We start from the raw sequence: 24998 nt of genomic DNA, 5'->3' as shown, positions 1-24998 counted from the left end.
GGCTGGATTAGGGTAATGCTGGCTTCATACAGCATGGATGGAATTGGAGAACATTATGCTAAGTGAAATAAGCCAGTCAGAGAAAGATAAATATCACATGATCTCACTCCTTTATGGAATATAATGAACATAAACTGATGAACAAAAACAGATCCAGAGACAGAGAAACATCAGTCAGATCATCAAACCTTAGAGGGAAGGTAAGGGAGGGTGGGGGTAAGGGGGAGAGATAAACCAAAGGACGTGTATGCATGCATATAAGCTTCACCAATGAACACAGTCAAGGGGGGGGGGGTGAGGGCATGAGTGGGGGGGATAGGGAGATTATGGGGTACAAGGACACATATGTAATACCTTAATCAATAAAGAAATTTTTTTAAAAAAAGAGAGTTTTGTAGGAAAAAAACACAAAATAAAATTAAGTAAAATACAATTTCTACTCTCAAATAGTTTTAAACTTTAGTTTGAAAGTTAATCAGTTTAATGCACTTCTGTAGAAAGAACTAGGACTTTTTGCACTCTTGATTTCTTTTCAGGCCTTTTACAAAAATATCATTCCCATTGCTAGTTTCTTGCTGTTCCATTGTGTTTTTCCTACATATTGTAATTTATTGATTCTCCTTGCCAGTTTATGTTTTCTTCATGTTTCAATTGGAAGTATGAAATTTCCTTAGCAAATAGTATTTGATGCCGCAAGATTATTTAAATTTATTGTAAATAATCATTTGATGAAACAAATGTCTATTCCATTTTCACTGATAGGACCAATAGGGGAATATTTGAGTATTTTGCTTTCAATGAATCATTATGAACATTTACAAATGTACTAGATTATTTACAAACATACTAAAAAATGTGATAAAAGTATACAATAAAAACCACTTAAATTCTAAAAAAAAAAAAAAGAGAGAGAGCTTGTAAGTATTGCTTCCTCTTGAATATCTTGGAATAGTCTGAGGAGGATAGGTTTTAGTTCTTCTTTGAATGTTTGGTCAAAGTCCCCTGTGAAGCCATCTGGCCCAGGGCTTTTCTTTGTTGGAAGTTTTTTTTATTACTGCTTCAATTTTCTCCATAGTTATTGTCTTATTCAAAATTTTTTATTGTTCCTGATTAAGTTTTGGGAGGTCATATTTTTTTAGGGATATGTCCATTTCTTCTAGGTTGAGCAGTTTGTCAGAATAGAGTTGTTCATAGTATTTTTTTTAAAATCCTTTGTATTTCTGTGGGTTCTGGTGTTATCTCACATCTTTCATTTCTGATTTTGTTTATTTGAGTCTTCTCTCTATGCTTCTTGGTGAGCCTGGCTAGCTGGTTTGGCTCAGTGGATGGAGCATTGCCCTGTGGACTGAAGTTTTCTTTCATTTCCATTTGTCTGAAAATATTTTACCATACCTTCACTTTTAGTTGTGTGAGTCCCTTGTTCTCAGATAGGGTTCATGTAGACAGCATGTATATGGATCATGTTTTCTTATCCATTCAGCCACTCCATATCTTTTGATTGGAGCATTTAGTCCATTTATGTTTAAAGTTATTATTTACATGTACTAGTTTGTAGCTATTTCTATTTGTATGCCTGTCTTCCTTCTTTCCTTTCTACTTTTTCTTTTTAAACAGTCCCTTTAGCATTTCTTGCATTGCTGGCTTGGTAGTGATAAACTCCCTTTGCATTATTTTTGTCTGCAAAGCTCCTGATTTCCCCTTCAATATTGAATGATAGCCTTACTGGATAGAGTATTCTAGGATTCAGTCCCTTACTTTGCATTACTTTGTATACTTCTGACCTGATGTGTTTCTGTTGAGAAATCACTTGATAATCTAAGGGGAGACACTTTGTAGGTAACTCTCTGTCTCTCTCTTGTAGCCTTTAAGTTTCTCTCTTTTTCATTAATGTTTGCCATTGTAATAATGACTTGTCTTGGTGTGGGTCTTTTTGCATTTGTCTTGTTTGGGACTCTCTGTGCTTGTGTGACTTTTTCCTTCCCAAATGAGGGAATTTTTCTATCATTATTTTTTCAATTAGATTTTCTGATCCTTGCTCCTCTTCTTCTTCTTCGGGCACTCCTATTATATGAATGTTACTTCATTTGGTGTTGTCCCAAAGCTCTCCTAGGCTCTCCTCCTGCTTTCTATTTTTTTTTTCTCCAGTTACTGTTCAGATAGGGTGTGTTTAAGAACCCTATCTTCTAACTCACTAATTTGGTCCTCTGCTTTCTCTGGTCTACTGTTGAAACCTTCAATCATGTTTTTTATTGTAGCTATATCTTTTCTTTTTTCCTCTTTATTCTTACAAAAGTATTTGATTTTTCTCTTCCATGTGGTTTATGAACTGTATGACCCTTACTCTGAATTAATTTCCTGACATATTGCATGCTTCCACTTCACTTAGTTTCTTTTCTGGTGATATCTCCTTTTCTTTCCTTGGTGGGTTCTTTCTTTGTCTCCCATTTTGTATGTCCCTCTCTGGCCCTGTGCACCCTGCTTGGGTTTGAGAGGTTGAATACCCTATCAGGACAATAGTCTAGAAATCATTATTTCAAAGCCTGGGTCTGCCTTGAGTCTCACGCCTTTATTGTCTCTGCTCTGAGTTGTATCCCCTTGTCCCATGGATCTGGTCCCTCAGTTTTCTGCTTCAGATGCTCGGTATGATGGGACCATGTTCACAGTTCCTCTAATGTGCTACGACCTTTGAGGACCCAGAACCCTCTGGCATGAAATTCACTGTGTAGCCCCAGCACCTGCAGCAGGGTGGCACCCTAGGTACCTCTGGCAGTGCACTTGCAGCACAGTCCTGTGGCCCCTGGCTGGGCACACTAGCTTGCTCCAGGTTGCCTCAGCAGTGCTTTCCTATGGCTTGGAGTGAGATTTGTGCTGGGTTGCTCCAGGTAGCCCCTGCAGGACTGTCCCAGGGACTGGGGAGAAGAGGGTTGGGGCTACACTGGGTAACACTGTCCTGTTTTCTTGTAGCTGGAGTGATACATGTGCTGGGTTGCTCCAGTTCGCCACTTATCAGTATGAAGTGGAGGCTAGTTGCCATTGGTCACTCAGTCCATGCTCCCCTTTCACCCAGAGTTAGGGGAGCATTGGATTGCTCCAGATGGCCCTGGCAGGGCTGTCCTGGGGGCGGGGGCTGGGAAGGAGAGGCTTCCACAGTCAGAGCTCCTCTGTGGCATGCTCTGGGTTGCTTCCAGTCACCCCGACAACAGGTCCCAGTGCTGGGCATAGTGTGGGTGCTGGGTGGCTTTGGATCAGGCTAGCAGCACAGTTCTGGGGCCTGTGGTGGGGGTGGGGCACCAGGTTCTCCCAGGCTTGCACTACTTTGGTGTCTTGGAACCAGATCCTAGGATGCTGGGTCCCAGCAGGCTGGTGAGAAGGCCTAGCTCAGGAGCTCACTCTAGTCAGCATGCTCCCTGCAGATGTCTGAGAGCCTGCCAGGGGGTATTGTGCCACTCACTGCAGGGGCATGGTGGTGGTTCCACATGTGTTATGACTGGAAAGTGACATTATCTAGGAGTCCTCTGTGCTTTTTATGAAAATTTATCTCTTCAACTATGATTAATTTGTTAATTCAGGGTGGATGTTCTTCAATTTATTTGCTTTTCTGGCCCAAGAAGGGGTGCACGACACTGCTGCCTATTCAGCCACCATTTTTTCTCTACTTCATTTTATCAGTTCCCAAAATACTGATTATCACATGAGGATATAAGCTTCTCTCTTGTCCTCCTCATTGGATATTTTATCTATGGACTCATTCGGTGTATGTGGTTTCTTCAGTGCCCAGCTTCTGCATCACAGAGAGCTTCTCCAGAGTTTGGCTGCACAGGTCACTACCCAAGTACCACCTAGATGAATTTTAAAAGCCTTTGACAAAATTAATTGCTGTTAATGATAAAAACCCTCAAGAAAATAGTGATTGGGAGATATTTACTTAATGATTACACACAACACACACACACACACACACACACACACACACATCATATACTCCTGTTTTCCAGTATCTCACTCACTTAACAGGGAAATACTAAAGGCATATCATGGAAAAAAGTAAGCATGCCCTTCCACTACAATTCAATGTCATAAAGGAGATTTCAGCCAATGCAATTTGGCAAGATAAATCAATTAGGGGCATAAGAATAAATAAAGAAGAAGTGATAAAGAAACTGTGGTACATCCATAGGGTGGAATACTATTCGTCAGTAAAAGAGAACATCTGTTCACAAGCAACTTGAATGATTCTCAAAATCATTATGCTAAGTGAAGGAAGCCAGTCTCAAAATGGACTTTATTTTACTTTCTCTAGATTCTCAATGTCTCGTATGAAATCTTCCACCAAGTTCAAACAATCACTGACTTAGTGAATGTATGAATAGTATAAACTCCCAACACTTTTCAGAGAAGGGAACATGCCTCATTCTTCTATCATACTAACCACAATGCATGGTATTTATCAAGACCTTCTGTCTGCCTCCTGCCCTGGGAGACAAATGGGCAACACTGCTCTCAGTGTTTTCAGATGGGCTACTCATCTTCTCACAGCTTATCAAGAGCAGAACCTTTAACTTAGCCCATCTATAGCATAAACCTGAATTCAAGGGTAAGAGTAAGTGAGTGCATTTACACAGAAAGTACCACAGAGCACTTAAAGACTTTTTTCATATTAAGCCTGTATTTAATTTTTTCATGCTAGGTATGTGCGGCTCTTTCTTTGGTTCAATATGTGCTTCTAGAAGCTCCTGAGACTAGAGGATGTTAACTTCCAATCTCAGAATTTTGTGTAAAACTCCAATGGGAGTGCACCCCATATTCTGTCTCACTGTGAATGACTATTTCTGAAAGAGCCAGTCACATATCCTTGAATCTTTGCTAACTTTTGTTAAATGTACAATCGAAATTCATTTGTGTTTGGGGGAAGTAAGGGGTAGGTATATTGAAGACAAAATGAAGTGGGACATGGGAAAGTCACTTTCAAGATGGCAGAGCAAGGACAGTGGCATGTGACCACCAGGACATACTGGTAGAACATGGAAATGTGCTTTGGGAAAGCCTATGAATTATTAGGGTAGGAGTACCTATTAGAAAAGGGATAAACTTCAATTACTATTATTCACATATTTAAAAAATCCCCTTCCCCAGAAAAGTCACAAAGATATCAGAATTCATAATGAATGAATTCAAGGAGAATGTTATCTCTGATGTGCAGAGAGATTAAGAATGTGGTTCAAATGGAGAATGCTGGAGATACATATTAGGGTGTAGACCAAGGAAAGCTCCAAAAGCATCTTGAATTTTTATCAAAAAGTGAAATTCATCCCTGTACTCTTATAAGTATTGGTGATATTTTATAAAGTAAAAGAAATTTCAGTTTTGCACAAATAAGAGAGAATAGAAACGTTTTATTATGGTAACAATGAGCAAACAATTCAAATGAGTGGAGGCAGCAGTGTGAGGATGACACACCTAGCAGTAAGTAATCAAGGTGTGGTGTGATAGAGGTGTGGTGGCAACAGTTAGTTTCACAAGAAAAGAAGAGAACTAGTTATTCAGCAAAGTGGTTACATTGAGTTTGCTCAACAACTTTCTACTGAAACATCTGAATATACTGAACATTGTTCTCTTAGCTGCTGAATCTCTTGTCTTTTTCTCTTTCTGGCATTTCACTTAGTTGAGTTCTGAAAAACATTTTCCAGACAAATATCTGTTCTCCAGTGGGCAGATGATAAGGACCAATTTCAGTCCTTGCATAAAAATTAAATTCAACAAATGTATGTACATATAGAAAGAATTCCATAAGCATCTCTATAGATTATCTAAGGCAAAGTATTGATTTCTCTAACCACATGTGTAAAATGAGCATTGTGATCCTAAGGATAAAAATAAGGAGTAGGAGCCACGGGTGGAGATTATGTGCCAATCTGAAAGAATCTAGAGGAGGAAACTTTACTAAGGATAAATAGAGAAAGCTTGGGGTCATGGTCTTTTGATATCCTGCATTCATTTTCTCTCTGTCTCTGAGAGTTCAGAAGATAAGGAGCATCCATACTTTCTGCTTTGGAGTTTTACACATTGAGAATGTTTTCCTTCCCTCTTACATCAACCAAAAGTCTACCAATTTCCATGACTGAACTTTACTACACTCCCCAGTCCTGAGAGCCTGAGAGACAGAAACAGAGAGCTCTGACTTTGGGGAATGAGTTATATGGGGTAGATGCACCTGAAAACACACAGGAAATTTAGACAGATTTTCATTAGCCTAATCTTCCTTGAACAGAGATGAGATTTCTCTCCATATTATTCTCAATCTTTTCAAGATTAAATCAAGCATCCCCTCCTGACTCTCCGCTTTACCTCTAGCATTTTGCTGCATGAAGGAATAGTAATTCTCCCTTTCTTCAAATTCGCTCTCCATTTCTTCCTTTATCATTTCCTGCTCTGCTGTATCCTCCAGATTTCTGATTTTCTCTTCATATCTCTCTATTAACTTTCTTTTCTCTCCCTCCAGCTCAGCTCTGTATTTTTCTTGTAGAGCCTGAATCTTTTTCTGAATCTCCATCTCCGCCTTTTGGTACATCTGATTAGTGTAGAATCCTCCCTTGTTCTGCTTCACCATGCGCTGGACCAGGTTCAGCAATTGTGTCCTCTGATCCTCCTGCTCAGCCCCTATTGCCTTATTGTTGAACTCACAGTGACGATCCTTGAACTGCTCCATCAAATCTTGAATGTTTCCTTGTGTTTCCTTTAAGTAATCATGAAAATCCATGCCATCCAAGTCATCTTTCCGGGTGAATAAGAGAATCATGTATCTCTTGGCTTTGGGTCCAAACATTGACAGCATCTTCTCCACAGCCTTTTTCTCTTCTTCAGTGTACCGGCCCAGAGGGATCACCAGGAGCACAGCGTGAGGCCCGGGGGAGGACAGGAGGATGCAATTAGCAATCTCCCTTTGTGTGTCAGCATCCGGTACCTCAGTGTCGAAAATGCCAGGTGTGTCCACGACCACTATTTTTCTCCCATTCCACATGCTTCTCCCTTTCTGACAGGTCTTGGTGATAGATTTTGCTGCCATGCCGGAACGAAATGCTTTATTTCCAAGGATGCTGTTCCCTGTGGCACTTTTTCCTGCTCCAGTCTTACCCACTAAGACAAGTCGCAGTTCTGAATTTTGATTTCTAAGCCCTGGGACATCAGGAAACAAAAACCACAACATTAGCATTGACTTCCAACATTTCCCACTGCAATGCCTCTGCCCAACACTGTCCTTCTCTATTGCCCACTAGAGTCCTGCCTGTGAGAAAACTCTGCACTTTCAGTAGGTCTATAGAACTCTTCTGCCTGACCTCTTTCTTAAAGGACTTGGTGAACACCCAGCACTTCTCAGGAGTCCCTTGGGCTACTCACTCTGACCTTTGGAAGCTAAGTGCTCAGGGATGAAGGAGCAAAATGGTTCAAGTGAGAACTCTGAGTTGCTGCTGGTAGCTGTTCCTCATAAGCTAATGTAGGAAGAAACACAAAATCTGACTTTGGGATATCACAGTGGGAACTTCCCTCTCCCCATTAATATTCAAAATTGAACTTTTTTTCTTCCCATTAAGAAGCTAAGTAGCTGGACTGGCATGGCTCACTGGTTGAACATTGTCCTATGAACCAAGAGGTCACAGTTCAATTGCCATTTAGGGCACATGCCCAGGTGGCTGTCTTGATCCCCAGTGGAGGATGGGCAAGAGGAAGTCAATCAATGATTCTCTCTCATCATTGATGTTCCTACCTCCCTTTCCCTTCCTCTCTGAAATCAATAAAAACATATATTAAAAAAAGAGGAAGAAGCCAGGTAGGTGGGTTATTCAAGCCGTCCCATCCCTGTAGTAGAGAAAAGGGCACAGGGGCGGAAGGCAAATGTTCTTTTAGATTTCACATATGTAGCCAGAGTTTCTGAACCACGGAAAAACAAAATGCCTTATTTTTAAAGTTACCACCTTACCATAGAAATCTAATGAGGTTTTTCTATTTTAAACTAATATGTTGAAGAGGTATAGACAGAAAGTATTGACAGTTCTCTGGAGTTACTCTAAAGTCTCTTGATACATAAATAATAATAATAACTCATACAGAGTAACATCATTAGAGTTAGACTTTCTTAGTTTCACTTCTGTAGGCATGTCTACTTCATAGGACACTGGAAAGTTGATAACAGAACAGCATAGCCTACAACCTGAATGATGTTTTAAAAATCACTGTGTCTTAGGTTAAACACCAAATCATCTATATCAGTGACAGCGAACCTATGACACACGTGTCAGAGGTGACACGCGAACTTATTTTTTTGGTTGATTTTTCTTTGTTAAATGGCACTTAAATATATAAAATAAATATTAAAAATATAAGTCTTGGTTTTACTATGGTTGCAAATATCAAAAAATTTCTATATGTGACATGGCACCAGAGTTTACTTCCGGTTTTTCAAAATGCTGACACGCCGAGCTCAAAAGGTTCGCCATCACTGATCTATATAGCTCTTTCCCTATTTCTATTCAGTATTCTCTTGAAGTCTTCAGGATTTGTTAAGCACAAGCCTGAGCCATGGAAGACAACCAACAACCACATCTGAGAGTCTGTTTCTCCCAGAAGGAAGACCCTTTCAGCACAGTCCTTGAATAAGACTGATGCCTCAAAATATGAGCACCCAAACACATAAAAAAACTCTTGATGGACTTTAAAGGAGAGACTGACAGCAATACAGCCATAGTAGGGGACTTTAACACCATCAGGCATCACTGGATAGGTCTTACAGACAAAAATTTAACAAGTAAACAAAGGCTATAAATGGCACACTAGATCAGAGGGATCTAATGGATATTTATAGCACATTTCTCCCCAAAGCAACAGAATATTCATTCTTCTCAAATGCACATGGAACATTATCAAAGGTAGACCACATTTTAGGGCACAAAACAAGTCTACATAAATTCAAGAAGATTGCTGTAATACCAAGCATCTTCTCAGATCAAATGACAAGAAGTTAGAAACCAACTACAATTTTAAAAAAAACTCCCCAAAACACTAAAATACATGGAGGCTAAATAGCATATGATTAATCAATGACTGTGTTACCAATGAGATAAAGCAAAAAAATAAATACTTCCTGGAAACAAATGAAAATGAATACACAACCACCCCCCAAAAAATGGGACACAGTGAAAACAGTCTTGAAAGGGAAATTCATAGCACTTCAGGCCTACCTCAAGAAACAAGAAAAAGCACTAATAAACTATGCATCCCTAAAAGTAATTTAATTAGAAAGAGAACAGGAAGAAAAGTCCAGAGGAATTAGAAGGAACAAAATAATAAGACCAGAGAGGAAATAAATGACACAGAGACAACAAAAAATTACAAAAGTTAAATAAATCCAAGAACTGGTTCTTTCAAAAGATAAACAAGATTGATTAACTCCTAGCCAGATTCATCAAGAAACATAGAAAGAGGACCCAGATAAATAAAATAAGAAATGAAAGAGGCGGTATAACAATGACACCACATAAATACAAATGATTGTAAGCAAATACGATGAACAATTATATGACAACAAACTGGACAACCTGGGCAAAATGGACAAACTCCTAAAAACATACAATCTTCCAAAACTCAACAAGGGAGGATCAGAAAACCTGAGCAGGCCAATGGTAACTAATGAAATTGAAGAAGTAATTTAAAAATTTCCAGTAAATAAAAGTTCTGGGCCAGGTGGATTTATAGAAGAATTTTACCAAACATTCAAACTATTCCAAATATTCAAGGAGAGCTCTTTTTATGAAGTCAGTATTATCCTAATTCCAAAACGATATAAAGACAATACACATAAAGAATATTACAGGCCAATATCCCTGATGAACAAAGAGGCTAAAATTCTCAACAAAATATTAGCAAATCAGGTCCAGCAATATATTAAAAAGATCATACACCATGCTCAAGTGGGCTTTATTCTGAGGGTGCAAGACTGGTACAATATTCACAAATCAATACATGTGATACATCACATAAACAAATTGAAAGATAAAAATAACATGATCATATCAATAGATACATAAAAAGCATTCAGCAAAATCCAGCACCCTTTTTTGATAAAAACCTCAGTAAAGTGGGAATGGCGGAATCATACCTCAACATAATAAAGGCCATATATGACAAAGCTACAGCCAACATAATACTCAATGGGCAAAAACTAAAAGTATTTCTTTTAAGAGCAGGAACAGGACAAGGGTATCTGCTTCCACCACTATTATTCAACACTAGAGGCCCAGTGCACAAAAATTTGTGCACTCAGGGGGGTCCCTCATCCCGGCCTGTGCCCTCTTGCAGTCAGGGACCCCTTGGGGGATGTCCACCTGCTGGCTTAGGCCTGCTCCCCGGGGGGATTGGACCTAAGATGGAAATCAGACATCCCTCTGGCAGCCTGGGAGCCCTCAGGGGATGTCCACTTGCCAGTGGGGAGCAGGCCTAAGCTGCAGTCAGACATCCTTAGCACTGCTGACGAGGTGGGAGAGGCTCCCGCCACCACCGCTGTGCTGGCAGCAGTCAGCTTGTGGCTGAGCAGAGCTCTCCCTGTGGGAGTGCACTGACCACCAGGGGGCAGCGCCTGCATTGAGCGTCTGCCCCCTGGTGGTCAATGTGTGTCATAGTGACCAGTCATTCCCAGTCGTTCTGCTATTAGGGTCAATTTGCATATTATCCTTTTATTATATAGGATAGAGGCTTGGTGCATGGGTGGGGGCTGGCTGGTTTGCCCTGAAGGATGTCCCGGATCAGGGTGGGGTTCCTCTGGGGTGTCTGGCCAGCCTGGGTGAGGGACTGAGGCCCATTTTAAGGCTGGCCACACCCCTTTCAGTGTGGGGGTCCCCACTGGGGTGCCTGGCCAGCCTGGGTGAGTGGCTGATGGCTGTTTTCAGGCTGGCCAAAGCCGCTTCAGGGTGGGAGGGGTCCTGCTGGGGTGCCTGGCCAGCCTGGGTGAAGGGCTAGGGCCATTTTCAGGCTGGCCACACCCCCTTCAGGGTGGGGTTCCCCACTGGGGTGCCTGGCCAGTCTGGGTGAGGGGCTAATGGCTCTTTGCAGGCTGGTCAACACTCCCCTCCTGGCGACCTAATCTCCCAGCCTGTCCTTTTTTTCTTTTCTTTTTTTTTTCAGCAGGTATCTGGGATTTGTTTATCTTCTGTAATTGAAACTTTGCAGCCTTGAGCAGAGCTCAGGGCCAGCCAGGGCAGGCAGGAAGCTTGGCTTCCTCCATCGCCGGGAGCAACCCAAGCCTCCTGCTGGCTCCAGCTCTGTGGCCACTGATATCTTTGTGACGGAGTGATGGAATGGTGGTTAATTTGCATATTACTCTTTTATTAGATGGAATAGAACTGGCAGATGTAGCCACTACGATCAACATTAAGTGATAAAAGGTATCCAAATTGGGAAGGAGGAAGTAAAACTGTCATTGTTCACAGATGAGATGATAATGTACATAAGAAACCCTAAAGACTTCACCAGAAAACTATTAGACTTAATAAATGAATTTGGCAAGGTAGCAGGATGCAAAATCAACATCCACAAATTGATAGAATTTTTATACACCAATAATAAACTCTCAAGAAGAGAAACTAAACAAACAATATCACTTACCATTGCAACAACAACAAAAAGATACCTAGGAATAAACTTAACCAAGGATACAAAAATACTTGGAAAACTATAGGACACTGAAAAAAGAAATATAGGAAGATACAAACAAATGGAAGCATATATCATGTTCATGGATTTGAAGAATTAACATCATTAAAATGTCTATACTACCTAAAGCAATCTACAGATGCAACACAATCTCTATTAAAATACCAATGGCATACTTCACACAGCTAGAACAAATACTCTGAAAATTTATATGGAACCTTAAAGACCAAAAATAGTTGCAGCAAACTTTAGAAAAAGGAACAAAGTAGGAGTGATCACAATACCAGATATCAAGCTGTACTACAAAACCATTAAAACCAAAACAGCTTGGTATTGGCACAAGAGCAAGCATATAAACCAATGGATCATAACAGAGACACCAGAAATTGACCCACATCATTACAGTCAATTAATATTTGACAAAGGAGGCAAGAACATACAATGGAGTAAAGACAGTCTCTTCAACAAATGGTGCTGAGAAAACTGGACAGACACATGCAAAAACATGAAACTAGATCACCAACTTACACGATACACAAGAATAAACTCAAGGTGAATAAAAGACTTAAATGTAAAGCATAAACCCATAAAAATGTTAGAGGAGAACATAGGCAGTAAAATCTCAGACATCTCACATAGCAATATGTTTACAGATACATCTCCTAGGGCAAAAGAAATTAAGGAGAAAATAAACAAATGGGACTAGTTCAAAATAAAAAGCTTCTTCACAGCGAAAGAAACCACCATCAAAATGAAAACAGAACTGTATGGGAGAACATATTTGACAATGATACTTCTGATAAGGGGCTAATATCCAAAATGTAAAAAATACTCATACAAGTCAACAAAAGGAAGACAAAAAATCCAATTAAAAAATGGGCAAGAGACCTGAATAGACTTTTCTCCAAAGTGGATATACAGATGGCCAAAAGTTATGTGAAAAAATGCTCAAAGTCACTAATTATCAGAGAAGTGCAAATTAAAACTAGAATAAGATATCGCCTCACACCTATCAGAATGGCTATCATAAAAAAAACAACAAAGAGCAAGTGCTGGAGAGGATGTAGAGAAAAGGGAACACTAACACACTGCTGGTGAGAATGCAGGTAGATACAGCCACTATAAAAACAGTATGGACTCCCATCCAAGTACTAACCAGGCTCGACCCTGCTTAGCTTCCGAGATCAGACGAGATCGGGCGCGTTCAGGGTGGTATAGAAAAATACAACATTCCAAAACTCAATCAGGAAGAATCTAAAAATCTCAATAGGCCAATAACTATGGAAGAAATTGAAGCAGTCATCAAAAAGCTTCCAGCAAACAAAAGCCCAGGACCAGACGGCTTCACAGGGGAGTTTTACCAAACTTTCAAGGAAGAACTAAAACCTATCCTCCTCAGACTACTATAAAAAATTCAAGAGGAAGGAGCACTTACAAGCTCATTCTATGAAACCAGCATCACCCTAATACCAAAACCAGGTAAAGACAACACAATGAAAGAGAATTGCAGGGCAATATCCCTCATGAACATAGATGCCAAAATCCTCAACAAAATCTTAGCAAATCGGATCCAGCACTACATCAGAAGGATCATACACCATGACCAAGTAGGATTTATCCCAGGGATGCAAGGATGGTACAACATCCATAAATCAATAAATGTGATACATCACATAAACAAATTGAAAGAAAAAAACCACATGGTCATATCAATTGATGCAGAAAAAGCATTCGACAAAATCCAACACCCATTTTTGATAAAAACTCTCAGCAAAGTGGGAATTGAAGGATCATACCTCGACATAATAAAAGCCATATATGACAGGCCCACAGCCAACATCATACTCAATGGACAAAAACTAACACCATTTCCCCTAAGAATAGGAACAAGACAGGGATGCCCACTCTCACCACTCCTGTTCAACATAGTACTGGAAGTTTTAGCCATTGCAATTAGAGAAGAAGAAGAAATAAAAGGCATCCAAATTGGAAAAGAGGAAGTAAAACTGTCCTTATTTGCAGATGACATGATATTATACATACAAAACCCTAGAGACTCCATCAAAAAACTACTAGACTTTAGCACAAACTGGAGGAGAAACCAAGATGGCGGCATAGGTTTATGTCGGAGTTTGCTGCCTCGAACAACCACTTCAAAAATACAACTAAAAGACGGGACGGACACCATCCAGAACCACAGGAAGGCTGGCTGAATGGAAGTTCTACAACTAGGAGGAAACGAGAATCAGAGGAGGCGCAGTGCTGAAGTAAAATATTAAGGTGCGGAGTGCGCACGGCGAGGGCTGGTGGCTGAGGGCGCGGTTGTCTGTTTCAATCCGGAGGGAGCCTCAGACTCAGAGCTCCAGATCCGGGTGAGTCTCTAGGGACCCAGAATCAAACGGGAGAAGCAGGACTGTCTGGCTACGGTCCCTCCGAGGTTTGCAGTTGTTGCTGGGACAGAGAGGCAGAGCCCCTGGGGACGGACTGAGAGCAGCCATAACTGCTCCCTCCTCTGCCCTGTTGATCCCATGGGACCCGCCCAGCCCAAGCCCTGCACAGAGCCATTTGCGGGATAGCCTCAGGCAAAGGCTAGATTAGCACCTCCCTAGAGGACACAAGTTCTTCCACTGAAAACACAGCTGATTATCACAGCCAGTCGGCCTGGAGGTCAAATCCCTCTAGTATTAACTATAACAATCAAGGCTTAACTACAACAAGACTGTGCACAAAGACCACTAGGGGGTGTACCAAGAAAGCATAAAAAATGTGGAGACAAAGAAACAGGACAAAACTATCAAGGGAGGATATTGAGTTCAGAACCACACTTTTGAGGTCTCTCAAGAGGCTTCTAGAGTCTGTCGATAAACTTGATGAGATGTACAGGAAATCTAATGAGACCCTCGATGGTGTGATAAAGGACCATCTAGAAAGTAAGCATACACTGACTGAAATAAAGAATATTATACAGACTCCCAACAGCAAACCAGAGGAGCGCAAGAATCAAGTCAAAGATTTGAAATGCGAAGAAGCGAGAAACACCCAACCGGAAAAGCAAAATGAATAAAGAACCCAAAAATACGAAGATAGTGTAAGGAGCCTCTGGGACAGCTTCAAACGTACCAACATCAGAATTATAGGGGTGCCAGAAGATGAGAGAGAGCAAGATATTGAAAACATATTTGAAGAAATAATTACAGAAAACTTCCCCCACGTGGTGAAAGAAATGGACTTCCAAGTCCAGGAAGCGCAGAGAACCCCAAACAAAAGGAATCCAAAGAGGACCACACCAAGACACATCATAATTAAAATGCCAAGAGCAAAAGACAAAGAGAGAATCTTAAAGCAGCAAGAGAAAGAAACTCAGTTACCTACAAGGGAATACCCATACGACTGTCAGCTGATTTCTCAACAGAAACTTTGCAGGCCAGAAGGGAGTGGCAAGAAATATTCAAAGTGATGAATAGCAAGAACCTACAACCAAGATTACTTTATCCAGCAAAGCTATCATTCAGAATTGAAGGTCAGATAAAGAGCTTCACAGATAAGGAAAAGCTAAAGGAGTTCATCACCACCAAACCAGTATTATATGAAATGCTGAAAGGTATCCTTTAAGAAGAGGAAGAAGAAGAAAAAGGTAAAGATACAAACTATGAACAACAAATATGCATCTATCAACAAATGAATCTAAGAATCAAGTGAATAAATAACCTGATGTACAGAATGAACTGGTGATTATAATAGAATCAGGGACATAGAAAGGGAAAAAAAAAAACTACTAGACTTAATACATGAATTTGGCAATGTAGCAGGATACAAAATTAATGCCAAGAAATCTGAGGCATTTCTATACACCAATAGTGAACTTTCAGAAAGAGAGATTATAAAAACAATCCCATTTACCATGGCACCAAAAAAATTAATATACCTAGGAATAAACTTAACTAAAGAGGTAAAAGACCTCTACTCAGAAAACTACAGGACGTTGAAAAAAGAGATAGAGGAAGACATAAACAGATGGAAGAACATACCGTGTTCTTGGATTGGTAGAATCAACATCATTAAAATGTCCATACTACCCAAAGCAATCTATAAATTCAACGCACTTCCCATTAAAATACCAATGGCATACTTCCCAGATCTAGAACGAACTCTCCAAAAATTCATCTGGAATAAAAAAAGACCCCGAATAGCTGCAGCGATCCTGAGAAAGAACAAAGTAGGTGGGATCTCAATATCAGATATCAAGCTGTATTACAAAGCCACTGTTCTCAAAACTGCCTGGTACTGGCACAAGAACAGACATATAGATCAATGGAATAGAATAGAGAGTCCAGAAATTAGCCTGAACCAATATGCTCAATTAATATTTGACAAAGGAGGCAAGAACATACAATGGAGCCAAGATAGTCTCTTCAATAAATGGTGTTGGGAAAATTGGACAGATATATGCAAGAAAATGAAACTAGACCACCAACTTACACCATACACAAGAATAAACTCAAAATGGATAAAGGACTTAAATGTACGACAGGAAACCATAAAAATTCTAGAAGAATCCAAAGGCAACAAAATCTCAGACATATGCTGTAGCAATTTCTTCACTGATACAGCTCCTAGGGCCCTTGAAACTAAAGAGAAAATGAATAAATGGGACTACATCAAAATAAAAAGCTTCTGCACAGCAAAAGAAACCATCAACAAAATAACAAGAAAACCCACTGCATGGGAAAACATATTTGCCAACGTCATATCTGAACGCTGCAGCTATTCGGGGTCTTTTTTTATTCCAGATGAATTTTTGGAGAGTTCGTTCTAGATCTGGGAAGTATGCCATTGGTATTTTAATGGGATATGATGTTGGCAAATATGTTTTCCTTATCTCCAAAATTTATAGGGAACTCATACAACTTAACAAAAAGAAGATAAACAATCCAATCAAAAAATGGGCAAAGGATCTAAATAGACACCTTTCAAAAGAGGACATTCAGAAAGCCAAGAGACATATGAAAACATGCTCAAAGTCACTAATCATCCGAGAGATGCAAATCAAAACAACAATGAGGTACCATTTCACACCTGTCAGAATGGCTATCATCAACAAATCAACAAACGACAAGTGCTGGAGAGGATGTGGAGAAAAAGGAACACTCGTGCGCTACTGGTGGGAATGCAGACTGGTGCAGCCACTATGGAAGACAGTATGGAGTTTCCTCAAAAAACTGGAAATGGAACTCCCATTTGACCCTGTGATCCCACTTCTAGGAATATATCCCAAGAAACCAGAAACACCAATCAGAAAGGATATGTGCACCCATATGTTCATAGCAGCACAATTCACCATAGCTAAGATCTGGAAACAGCCTAAGTGCCCATCAGTAGATGAATGGATTAGAAAACTGTGGTACATCTACACGATGGAATATTATGCTGCTGTAAAATGAAGGAACTCTTACCATTTGCAACAGCATGGATGGAACTGGAGAGCATTATGCTAAGTGAAACAAGCCAGTCAATGAAGGAAAAACACCACATGATCTCACTAATTCATGGATAATGAAGACCATTACAAACTTTTGAACAATAATAGATACAGAGGCAGAGCTGCCTCAAACTGATTGTCAAACTGCTGTGGGAAGACCAGGGAGGGTTGGGGGGGCAGGAGAGAGGCGGGTAAGAGATCAACTGAAGGACTTGTATGCATGCATATAAGCATAACCAATTGATATAAGACACTGGGGGGTAAGGGAGGGCAGGGGATTGTCAAGGGCAGGGAGTAAAAAAAGGATACATATGTAATACCCTTTGTAATACTTTTAGCAAAAAATAAAAATTAAAAAAAAAACAGTATGGAGTTTCCTTAAAAAAATTTAAATGGAACTTACATTTGACTCAGTGATACCACTTCTGGGAATATTTTCTAAAAACCCCAAACACCAATGAGGAAAAAAATTATGCACCCTTGTGTTCATAGTAGCATTATTTGCAATTTCCAAGTCTTGGAAACAGTCCAAGTTCCCCTCGGTAGATTAAATGGATTAAAAAAGCAACCTGTGGAACATTTATACTCCAGAATACTATGCAGCTGTAAAAAAGAGGGATCTTGTACCCTTAGGATGGCATGGATGGACCTGGAAAATAATATGCTAAGTGAAATAAGCCAAACAGAGAAAGACACATATCATATGATCTGACTTATTTGTAGAATCTGACAAACAAAATGAATAGATCAACAAAATAAGACCTGGAGCATGGAGGCATGGAACAGACTGACGTACCTCAGTGTGGAGATTGGGGAGAGGAAATGAGATAAACCAAAGAACTTATATACTTATATGCATATAGCCCTTGGACACAGTGAATAGGGCAGTGAAGTCCTGAGATGGGGTGGTTAGAAGAAGTGTGGTAAATAGAAGATATCCATAATACTATCAAAAATTAAAATATATATTAATAGAAAAAGACATTCCTCTCAGAGGAACCCTGTACTACAATCACCTGTCCCTACTTTAAGGCCATGTATACATCATCACACTTAATATAGCAGACATGATTATAAACTCCATTTTATTTTTCAGAGATATCATCACATTCATCCAGTTCCCCAGACCAAAATTCTAGGAATCTCCCTTGATTCCTCTCTTTGCCTTACTTTGCAGAAACAATCCATCCAGAAGTTCTCTTGGTTCTATCCACAAATCTGCCCACTTTTCTCCATTTTGAAGAACATCATAAGTCCAAGTTACCATTGCCACCCACGACTCAGCAGTTCCCTAACTTGCCACTTTCATCAATTCTGTCCATTGGAATGATTTTTTAAAAATATCAATCAAACAGGAGAGAGATTTTGCATAACTCCCAACTCCAGCTTCCACAAAATCAGTAGTTATTTCCTATCTCCCACACATTTTATGGTGAAGCTGCTGCTAATCCAAGGATTGGCAAGAGCATCCCTGAAGCAGTTTCCCACATATGATAACCAGAATCCTGAGATGAGAGAAGTATATTTCCAGAAGGTGAGAGCACTGGCTACAGGATGGCTAAGATTCAGGGAAACTGTAGGTACAAATTCAGATTATTATTTTGTTAACATCTCAGTGGAAAACTCCAGCCTGCAGTTATCCTGGGCATTAGTTGGTCATCAAGATGGGGATTAGGAAAATCATAGGAGATGAAACAATAAGCCATCAAAACCCAGCTCCAATGCTGACAGCATATGGCAATCTGTGTGACAGATGGCAGATAAGGCCATGAATTATTCCCATCTCTGTACACTTGCCTCTTTGGGATGTGGATCTGTAGCTCTTCCTACATCTTGCTGAGTCTGTTTCTCCACCCCTTGCATCTGGGTGGGCCCTGTGACTTGCTCTGGACAACAGGGCAGTAGAAGCATGATGCAAGTAGACTCCAAAAGTGCTGATGCCTGTGGCTTGCTATCTCTTTCTGGTCTTTAGAACCCTGCAACAGCTTCATAAAGAGGCCAGGACTAGCCTGATTGATGGTGATGGACACAAGGCCGTTATCCCTGTTACCCTAGCCTGCCCTAGAGCCTGCTAACTACCAGACATGTCCATGGGGCGATCTGATTCAAAATTACCCAGTTGCTGGATCTTGAGAGTATCATACTCAGCACAAATGTCTGATGAAAAAGGACAAGAACCATATGATTTCACTCATACTTGGGACATAAACTAAAAATCAATCAGCCATCAAACAAAACAAATAAACTCATAGCCTTGGACAGCATTGCTGAATGGTTGGAGCATCAGTCAAAACACCAAAGGGTCACGGGTTCAATTCTGTGTCAAGGTCACATACCTGGATGAACGCCTCGATCCCCTGCCCTTGACAGGATGCCTGTGAGAGGCAATCAATGTGTCTCTCCTACATCAATGCTTCTCTCTCTCTCTCTCTCTCTCTCTCTCTCTCTCTCTCTCTCTCTCTTTCTCCTCTCTCCCCCCTCTCTTCCCCTCCCTTCCCTCTTCTACTCTCTATAAAAAAAAAAAATGAAAAAAAATCCTTGGGTGAGAATTATCCAAAAACTAACTAACTAACTAAAAAACAGACACAGACAACAGTACGGTGGTTACCAGTGAAAAGGGGGCATGGGGAAAAGTTGAAGAGTGTAGAGAGTCAAATATATGGTGACAGAATGAGACAAGGCTTTGGGTGGTGAGCATACAATGCAATACACAGATGATGTCTTATACATTTGTACGTCTGAAACTCATATAATATTATTAACCAAAGTCACACCATTAAATTTAATCTGTGATGATGGTAGGACCATCTGCATCTTGTATTTCCACTATTACCTGGGGAAAGATAAGCACAATACTGATAAAGAGTGGTTCTCAATAAATATTTATTAAATAAAGAGATTGATCAAAATCACTCTGATTCTTGCTTTCTCTTTGATCTTTATGTCCATCCTACATCTGTGGAAAAGATTATCCTTTCCTTATTCATCAATGTTTAGTGTCACGGAAACAAACTCTTACATTTTTTGTTGTTGTTAATCTTCACCTGAGGATATTTTTTGATTGATTATTTTAGAGAGAGTCGAAGAGTAGGGTGGAGTGAGGAGAGAAGAAAGAGAGAAAGAGAGAGAGAGAGAGAGAGAGAGAGAGAGAGATGTGAGAGACACATTCATTGGTTACCTCCTGCATGAGCCCTAACTGAAGTGGGGATCTAATCTGCAACCCAGGCATGTGCCCTTGACTGGCAATCAAACCCACAACCCTTTGGTGCATGAGCTGACACTCTAACCACTTAGCCACATAGGTCAGAGCCAAACTATTACACTTTAAATTTTTTTCTCTCCTTGCTATCTAGAACTGTTGGCAATGGGGAAAGCCACTTGAATAACTCCTATTGGAGCAGACTTTGACTGGGACAGGTTAAACATGCTAATTTTTAAAAACTGGCTCATCCGATAGTAAGCCATCAAATACAAACTTGAATCACTATTAAACAGACAGACACTCCTTTTGAAAGAAGAGTTATGTCTTTATACCTTAAGGATAGGGAGTAGAAAACAGCTTCTTATCAACTAAGAAGAGAAATGTTTACAATTCAGCTTTGGCCACAAAGTTGATGTTGGTGATGGGTGTTCAGAAGGATAACATGCTGAGCTGTGCTTCTTACACTTCCCAGTGCTCTTCACCCACCAGCTTCCCTCAGAGCTAGTTCTGTCTGCTCACCCAACTCCATCCCTGAAAGCTTCTAGTTTATTTATAAATTATACAAATGGTTAAAGGAGTCATTTATTTATACAAATATCCTCTGAGCAGCAATCCCTGAAAGAATTACTATTTTGTAGGGCTCACTTTTTAAAATGGATTACAACCCAAAATCAGCAGAAACAGGAAACAGAAAGAATGATAAATCTATGCTGAGCCCAACCAATATGGCTCAGTATAAACATATGAACCAGGAGGTTACGGTTCCATTTCTGTTTAGGGCACATGCCTGGGTTGAGGCTGGATCCCCAATAGAGGCCTGCGGGAAGCAGCCAATCAATGATTCTCTCTCATCATTGATGTTTCTCTCTCTCCCTCTCCCTTCCTCTCTAAAATAAAAAATATATATATTTTTAAAAGTCTATGCTGAGATCAAGTTTGCCAGGACGTTTAAGATATAGATTGAGGGGAGAGGACCCCTCAACACCAAACCCTACATTTCCCTGGCTCTCCCCTCAACATACACACAAACTCCCATCTGCCTTTATCTGGAAAATCTGGGTCCTGCTCCTTTCTGTAAATGTGAAGTCAATGCTAAGCTGAGGATATTGAGGAAGAGGAGGAAAGAGGAAGTTAGGGGAGAAGCTGCACAAACTTGCTCATGTAAGAGACAGGACCACCTTACTATCTATAACAATTTTCTGCCTTTGTTGTCCTTCCTCCAGACTTGGTGCTGGTGGATCCCATCATTGGTGCACATATTGGGCCCTTTCACACATGCTCAGGCCAAGCAGAGACGGTAAAACACTGAATTGTTTTGTAGTTCCAAACAGGTAGCTCAGGATCAGTCACAGTCAGGTCCTGACATTGGCCTAACCAGAGTTCCTCCCAAGAGGTCCCAGAGATAACACACCTGGTTGTGAGCTTTAGAACATATCAGAGCATGACCCAGTGATCCCACAAGCAATACACTCAGAGGGAGATCTTGGTAGGCACCAGACACTGATGGGGAAATTCTGCTTTATTGGGTCAGACCCTTCATAGCAGCTTTACACTGTGGTTGATGTTTATCCTCATTGTCAGCCAGCATGAGGGTTAATTCCACCCATGGATGAGCCAACAGCAATCAAGACTCAACTACAATAAGACAACTCACTTATTCCACACATGGAACATTCCTGGGACACCTAGCTCAAGTGATCAGGGAGACTGTGCCACTGAACCACACAGGATACCAACTATGTAAGATCAACATACTAAGACTGGAGACATCACAGATCTGCCTAATACACAGACATAAATATAGAGAGGCAGCCAAAGTGGGGAGACAAAGAAACAAGCTCCAAACAAAAGAACAGGAGAAATCACTGGAAAAAGAAGTAAATGAAATGGAGGCAAGCCATCTACCTGATACAAAGTTCAAAACAATGGTTATAAGGGTGATCACAGAACTTAGTGAGAACTTAAATGGAGAGATAGCAAGCATAAAAAAAATATAGAAACCATTAATAAGAACCGGTCAGAAATGAAGGATACAATATCTATAATGAAAACTACACTAGAAGGAATCAACAGGAGATTTGGTGAAGCAAATAATCAAGTCAGCAATTTAGAAGACAAGGTAGTGGAAAACATCCAATCAAAGCAGCAAAAAGAAGAAATAATTTTTAAAAATAAGAATAATTTTATGTATTTCTGTAACATTATAAAGCATAAAAACATTCCCATCATAAGGTTACCAGAAGGAGAAAAGAGAGAGCAAGAGATTGTTAACCTATTTTTAAATATAATGACTGGAATCTTTCCTAATCTGGTGAAGAAAAAAGACACACAAGTCCAGGAAGTGCAGAGAGTCCTTAACAAAATGAACCCAAAAAGGACCACATCAATGTGCATGATCATTTAAATGGCAAAGCATAGAAACAAAAAGTGAATCTTAAAAATAGCAACAGAAAGACAGTTACTTATAAGGAAGCTCCCATAACACTGCCAGTTAATTTCTCAATAGAAACTTGCGAGGCCTAAAGAGATTGGTGTGAAATATGCAAAGTCATGAAAAGTAAGGACCTAAAAGCAAGATTACTCCACCTAGAAAGTTCATCAGTTAAAATTGATGGAGAGATAAAAGGCTTACCAGGCAAGAAAAAGTTTAAGGAGTTCATCACCACCAAACCAGTATTACAAGAAATTTTTAAGGAACTTCTCTAAGAAGAAGTAGCAAAGGTATAAAAAAGCAACATAGGTATAAATTTTTAAAATGTCAATAAATAAATACTTATCAATAATTAATTTAAATGTAAATGGATGAAATGCTCCAATCAAAGGGCATAGGGTAGCTGAATAGATGAGAAAACAAAACAGATGTATATGCTGTATACAAGACACTCCTCACAGAATGAAGGACACACAGAGACTGAAAGTGAAGAGATGGAAAAGATATTTCATAAAAATTAAAATTAAAAAAAGAAGCTGAATAGCATACCTATGTCAGACAAGATATAATTTTTGACTCTGTTGACCGCCTTGGATGCCCATTGACTCCCAGTATCTTCCAGAACTCGCTTTTGCTTTTCAATGTATGCTTGAACTTTGGCCAGGTACTCTTCTGGGTTGCTGTCCCTGCCTCCCTTGTGCTTCTGTGCATCATGAAAGAGGTCGTTTTCATAGATTTTATTATGGTTATCCCACTTCTCGACCACAGCCATCAGCTTCTCCAGCTGCTCCCTCTGCTCCTCCCCAGTAGCCCGGTTGTTGAAGCCACAGTACCTCTTCCCACACTCCTGGATCAGGCTCCTCAGGCTATGGTTGTTCGTTTTGGCTACATAGTCCTCCAAGGACCCATCCCCTAAATCCTCCTTGTGGGTGAAGATGACCACCACATGTGTCATGGCTCCTGCCCCAAAGACCTCCTTCACCCTCCTCACTGCCACCGTGTCCCGGGCAGTGAAGTGTCCCAGCTGCGTCACCAGCAGAAGTACATGGGGCCCTGGGGCTGAGAACAGGTAGCAGTCCCCAATGTCCTTGTACATCTCTTGGTCCTGGGCCTTGGCTTCAAAGATGGAGGGTGTGTCAACCACCTGGATGTTCCTTCCATTCCACGTGCCTGTGGCCCACTGGCACTTCCTGGTCACAGCCTGGGCCGCCAGCCTGGACTCAAACACAGTTTTACAGAGGATGCTATTCCCAGTGGCACTTTTTCCACAACCAGATTTCCCCACCAGGATGACCCTCAGTGAGGAATTTGATGCCAACTGGGTATCTTCTACACTGCCTGAAAAGAAAAAAAATTGTGTATCTTATTAAGGTAGTGCTGCTCCCAATTTTTAAGTCATGGACCCTCATGGTATCTCATTAAAGCTGTGGACCTCCCTTCCAGGAAACGGTCATATCTAAATACATACAAAAGTTTCCAACAACTTTAGGAGGTTCTGGATTCATAGGAAGTCTATATAGGAAGTCCACCTTGGACCCATAGCCAACAGTATGAACTGCTACACTGAGGAGGTGGCTCCAAGTCCTTCCACAAGACCAAGGAAGATAGTTTTACTGAAATAAAAGTGGTCCCTGTGTTTCTGCAGGGATGGTGACTGGCCCAGTTTCATGTTAAATAAATGTGAGTTTAGAAAGATGCAAAGGATGAGAGGTCACACATGGGAAAATATTACCACTTCTTTTCACTCACAAATAACCAGGAACACTTGTGTAGATGTGCTCAACATATTCACCTCAACCTTGGGAGAAAAGGAAGTGTCAGCTGTGACCTTCCACCAAGGACCAGCTGAGGTCCCTGGGTCTCTGTTCTTTGAGTGGGGAGTTCTCTGCTTGAAATTGAGACAACAGAAAGGTCATAGTTAATGTCAAAGGCAAAGCCTGAGAGATGACTTATGATGGGTGGCTGAAAAGGATGGAATTTAAGACTCTTAGTAGTACCTGTGATGGAAAATTCACCTACTTGGCTGATTGAATTACAGGAAGTTAACAAAAGTGGTGTTGGAGAGGGCGACATTGAGCTAGGAGCTAAAACCTTCAAGGGACCAAGAAGGGTAAGAGTTCTAGAGTTCTTATGAGCCCAAATGGATTCCAAGTTCATTGCAGTGTCCTAAAATGTATTATTTTATT

At 40.5% G+C, this 24998-nt stretch overlaps 1 protein-coding gene across 3 annotated transcripts in view; it reads right to left on the bottom strand.

The window, feature by feature from the left end:
• Positions 1-5373: 5373 nt before the first annotated feature.
• LOC139016094 (GTPase IMAP family member 4-like) overlaps positions 5374-24998 on the bottom strand; it is a 39592-nt gene continuing 19967 nt past the window's right edge. For all 3 annotated transcript variants that reach the window (XM_070423708.1, XM_070423709.1, XM_070423707.1), the window contains 2 exons: positions 23362-24150; positions 5374-7173 (listed from right to left, as the gene is read on the bottom strand). In XM_070423708.1, the coding sequence (XP_070279809.1) occupies positions 6251-7173; positions 23362-24150 (1712 nt within the window). In that variant the 3' untranslated portion in view covers positions 5374-6250. The remainder of the gene's footprint in view (positions 7174-23361; positions 24151-24998) is intronic.

This window comes from Myotis yumanensis, unplaced genomic scaffold (genome assembly GCF_028538775.1).
Source record: "Myotis yumanensis isolate MYYU_CA2020_CCGP unplaced genomic scaffold, mMyoYum1.0.hap1 SCAF_9, whole genome shotgun sequence".
Classification (NCBI taxonomy): domain Eukaryota; kingdom Metazoa; phylum Chordata; class Mammalia; order Chiroptera; family Vespertilionidae; genus Myotis; species Myotis yumanensis.
Note: the sequence above shows the minus strand (reverse complement) of the source record. Positions and strands in the feature narration are given on the sequence as shown.